Source organism: Colobus angolensis, unplaced genomic scaffold, assembly GCF_000951035.1.
Source record: "Colobus angolensis palliatus isolate OR3802 unplaced genomic scaffold, Cang.pa_1.0 Scaffold50, whole genome shotgun sequence".
In the NCBI taxonomy this organism is placed as follows: Eukaryota; Metazoa; Chordata; class Mammalia; order Primates; family Cercopithecidae; genus Colobus; species Colobus angolensis.
Window position 1 is genome coordinate 1,537,952 of NW_012118488.1, and position 4,440 is coordinate 1,542,391.

General features: G+C 41.6%; 1 protein-coding gene across 1 annotated transcript in view; it reads left to right on the forward strand.

The window, feature by feature from the left end:
- Nucleotides 1–4,440, forward strand: part of NPEPPS (aminopeptidase puromycin sensitive) — a 117,491-nt gene that overhangs the window by 102,574 nt on the left and 10,477 nt on the right. The window contains 1 exon segment of the mRNA XM_011959842.1: nucleotides 3,943–4,085. Within this exon segment, the coding sequence (XP_011815232.1) occupies nucleotides 3,943–4,085 (143 nt within the window).

Here is a 4,440-nt window from a genome sequence, read left to right on the forward strand (position 1 = left end):
AAAAAAAAAAAACAAAACAAAACAAACAAAAAAAAGAATGATGAAGCCTAATTCAATATTACATTTAACAATTTTTGTGTAGTAGTGGGGAACAATAATGAATTCTCCACTTTTGCAGCAGGTTCTTTAGAATGGAAGGAGAGAAAATGGAGACAACACACTTAGACAACTTTTTAAAGGAGTTTTGCTGAGAACAGAGAAAAGGGCTAGGCGAGAGAGAGGTGGGGTAAAGGAAGGAATTTTTAAGTTGGGAGATTTTATATTACATTTTTCTGCAACTGTTTGAACATAATGCAGTAGTAATGGAAAAATTCATGTTGTGAGAGAGGGGTTGTTGCTGTAGTGACAGCTGAATAATCAAGAGGAGTTGAGATCCAGTGCAGAAGTTAAGGAGTTGGTTTTAGATAGGAGCACAGATGAATAGTGACAAGATAGGAGTACATGGACACAGATGCAGGTAAATTAATGGGTGTTGCACTTTTCTTTCATGATGATAATGTGATACTTCTTGACTTCAAAACCATCCTTACAATATAGGGAGAATGCCTTCAATTTCCTAGCTATAGAGATAGGAGAATGAAACACGGCAAAATAATAAAATGTTAGTTTGCATCACACAGCATGTTAGTATCAGAGCCAGAATTATAAATTACTTCTTGTAAGAATCATCACAATAATGTGTAGTTATCTATTGATCTCTGATGGTTTTCTTAAAATTATTTTTGGTTAAATTATGATTTAAATATAGCAAAATGCATAATCTAAATGTTACAGTTCCATGACTTTCGGCAAACACATACCACATTTCCATCCCCCAGAAAGCTGTTTGAGGCTTCTTCCTAATTGGTCCCTACTACTTGAGCCTCCCCTGCCCACCCCACACAGGCACATGCCATTCTGATTTCTTTCACCTACATTAATATTTATCTCTTCTATTTTAATACATAGAATCATATAATGTGTGTTCTGTTCTTAAACCTACCTCTCTCACTCAGCATAATGTTTCTGAGATATATCCAGGTTGTTCATTGCTTTTTATTGCTAAGTAGTATTTTATCATATGAATATACTACATTTTATTTGTCCATTGTACTGCTGCAATTCATCAGATTTGTGTGCCGTTAACTGTTTTTTTTTCTCAATCATTTATTGCCTGGATGTTAACTTTTTTTGAGATATAATTCAAATACCATAAAATTCACCCTTTTAAAGTATACAATTCAGTATTTGTTAGTATGCTCACAAGATTGTGCAACTATCACCTCCATATTTCCAGAACAATTTCTTCACCCTCCCCACTCTCAGTCCCTCCCCCTCCACCAAAAAAAAAGCCTTGTATCCACCGGCAGTCACTCTCCATTTCCTGGCAACCACAAATTTACTATTTCATGGGTTTACCTATTCTGAACATTTCATATAGATAGAATCATAAAATACTTGGCCTTTTATATCTGCTTCTTCCACTTAGCATAATATTTTCAAGGTTCATCTGTGTTGTAGCATGTATCAGTCCTTCATTCCTTTTTTTTTTTTTCGTAAGGGAGTGTTGCTTTGTTGCCAGGCTGGAGTGCAGTGGTGCGATCTCGGCTCACTGCAATCTCCGCTTCCTAGGTTTAAGCAGTTCTTCTGCCTCAATCTCCCCAGTAGCTGGGACTACAGGTGTGCACCACCACACCCAGCTAATTTTTGTATTATTAGTAGAGATGGGGTTTCACCATGTTGGCCAGGATGGTCTCTATCTCTTGACCTCGTTATCTGCCTGCCTTGGCCTCCCGAAGTGCTGCAATTAGAGGTGTGAGCCACCGTGCCCGGACCTTTCGTTCTTTTTTTTTTTTCAGAGACAGAGTCTTGCTCTATCGCCCAGGCTGGAGTGCAGTGGCGTGATCTCGGCTCACTGCAACCTCCACTCCCTGGCTCAAGTGATTCTCCTGCCTTAGGCTCCCGAGTAGCTGGGATTGCGGGCTTGTATCACCACGCCCAGCTAATTTTTGTATTTTTAGTAGAGACGGGGTTTCACCATGTTGGCCAGGCTGGTCTTGAACTCCTGACCTCAGGTGATCTGCCCACTTTAGCCTCCCAAAGTGCTGGGATTACAGGTGGGAGCCACCACATCCAGCCCCTTTCATTCCTTTTTACAAGTGAACAGTATTCCACTGTGTAGATACATAGCACATTTTATTTATCCACTAACTGATGGACATTTGGACTGGTTCCACTTTTCGGCTATTATGAATTCTGTTCACATTTGTATACAAGTTTTTGTGTAGACATATGCTTTCATTTATTTTCGATATATACCTAAGAGTGAAATTGCTGAGTCATATGATGACTCTGTGTTTTGTTTTTGAGACGGAGTCTCACTCTGTCTCCAGGCTGGAGTGCTGTGGGCATGATTTCAGCTCAGTGCAACCTCCACCTCCCGGGTTCAAGTGATTCCCCTGTCTCAGCCTTCCGAGTAGCTGGGACTACAGGTCCGTGCCACTACACCTAATTTTTTGTATTTTAGTAGAGATGGGGTTTCACCATGTTGGTCAGGATGATCTTGATCTCCTGACCTCATGTTCCACCTGTCTCGGCCTCCTAAAGTGCTGAGATTACAGGCGTGAGCCATGACTTGTCTTTCCTTTTGTTTTTTTTTAAGAGATGATCGGCTGGGTGGCAGTGACTCATGCCTGTAATCCCAACACTTTGGGAGGCCAACTTGGGTGGATCACCTGAGGTCAGGAGTTCGAGACCAGCCTGGCCAACATGGCAAAACCCTGTCTCTACTAAAAATGCAAAAAATTAGCCAGGTGTGGTGGCACACCCCTGTATTCCCAGCTACTCGGGAGACTGAGGTGGAGAATTGCTTGAACCTGGGAGGTGGAGGCTGCAGTGAGCTGAGATCATACCACTGCACTCCAGCTTGGGCAACAGAGCGAGACTGCATCTCAAAAAAAAAGAAAAAAGAGACAAGGTCTTGCTCTGTGCCCAGGCTGGAGTACAGTAGTGTGATCATGGCTCACTGCAGCTTCAACCTCCTTGCAGTCTCAACCTCCTGGAGTCAAGCGATCCTCCCTCCCCAGCCTCTTGTGTAACTAGGCCTACAGACACATGCCACGATGCTTGGTTAATTATTAAGTTTTTTGTAGAAACGGTCTTTCTATGTTGCTCAGGCTGGTCTTGAACTCCTGGGCTCAAGTGATCCTCTTGCCTTGGCATCCAAAAATGCTCAGATTATAGGCATGAGCTACTGTGCCTGACCATAACTGTATGTTTAACCTTTTGAGGGACTATCAGACTGATTTTCTAAGTGGCTACACCATATTGTGTTCCCACCAGCAGTGTTTGAGGATTCCAATTTCTCCACATCCTTGCCAACACTTGGTATTATCTTTTTTATTATAGCCATCATAGTGGGTATGAATTGGTGTCTCATTGTGGTTTCGATTTGCATTTTCCTAATGACTAATGATGTTAAACATCTTTTTATGTGCTTCTTGGCTATATCTGGATATCTTGTATGTCTTGGAGGAATGGACCCATCAGATTTTCATTTTTAAAATCTAAGATTTCAATTTATTATACATAGAACATACTAGTACCATATGTGATTTTTCTTTGAACCTTAGGTCAAAACTGCATGATGTAAGCCTGTCCTTTTCACACATAATCCTTAGCAGAGTAGTTAACTAGACTGAGTAAACATTTAGTAAATTCAGATAGTTGGCATTTGTAACTGCAGAGAAAGTCAGCAACTTTATTTGCTTGTCTAGTCTGTTTAGCATATCGCTCTTATGATTTGATAAACGTAAAACAAGTATTCTCTCAGGTATTAAGTTAATTGAGTGTGTTTGTTCAAGACCATAGAGTTGGTATAGCACAATTATAAGATATCCAGATGACAAATTTATAAAATAGGCTTTTTAAGTAGTCTTATGTCTCTTTTACCTCTCAAATCAGGTCATCTAGATGCACTCCTGAGGGGCTTGGTTCTGGGAAAACTAGGAAAAGCAGGACATAAGGCAACGTTAGAAGAAGCCCGTCGTCGGTTTAAGGACCACGTGGAAGGAAAACAGATTCTCTCCGCTGATCTGAGGAGTCCTGTAGGTTTTCATGATAAATTCCCTTAACTTATAGGTAACTATATCATTTTGTGAAGCATGGAACTTTTTTTTTTTTTTTTGAGATGGAGTCTTGCTCTGTCGCCCAGGCTGGAGTGCAGTGGCTACTTGGCTCACTACAGCCTCTGTCCCCTCAGTTCCAGTGATTCTCTTGCCTCAGCCTCCTGGCTAGTTGGGATTACAGGCACCCGCCACCACGGCCGGCTAATTTTTGTATTTTCAGTAGAGACAGGGTTTCGCCATGTTGGCCAGACTGGTCTTGAACTCCTGACCTCAGGTGATCCACCTGCCTTGGCCTCCCAAAGTGCTGGGATTACAGGCGTGAGCCACCATGCCC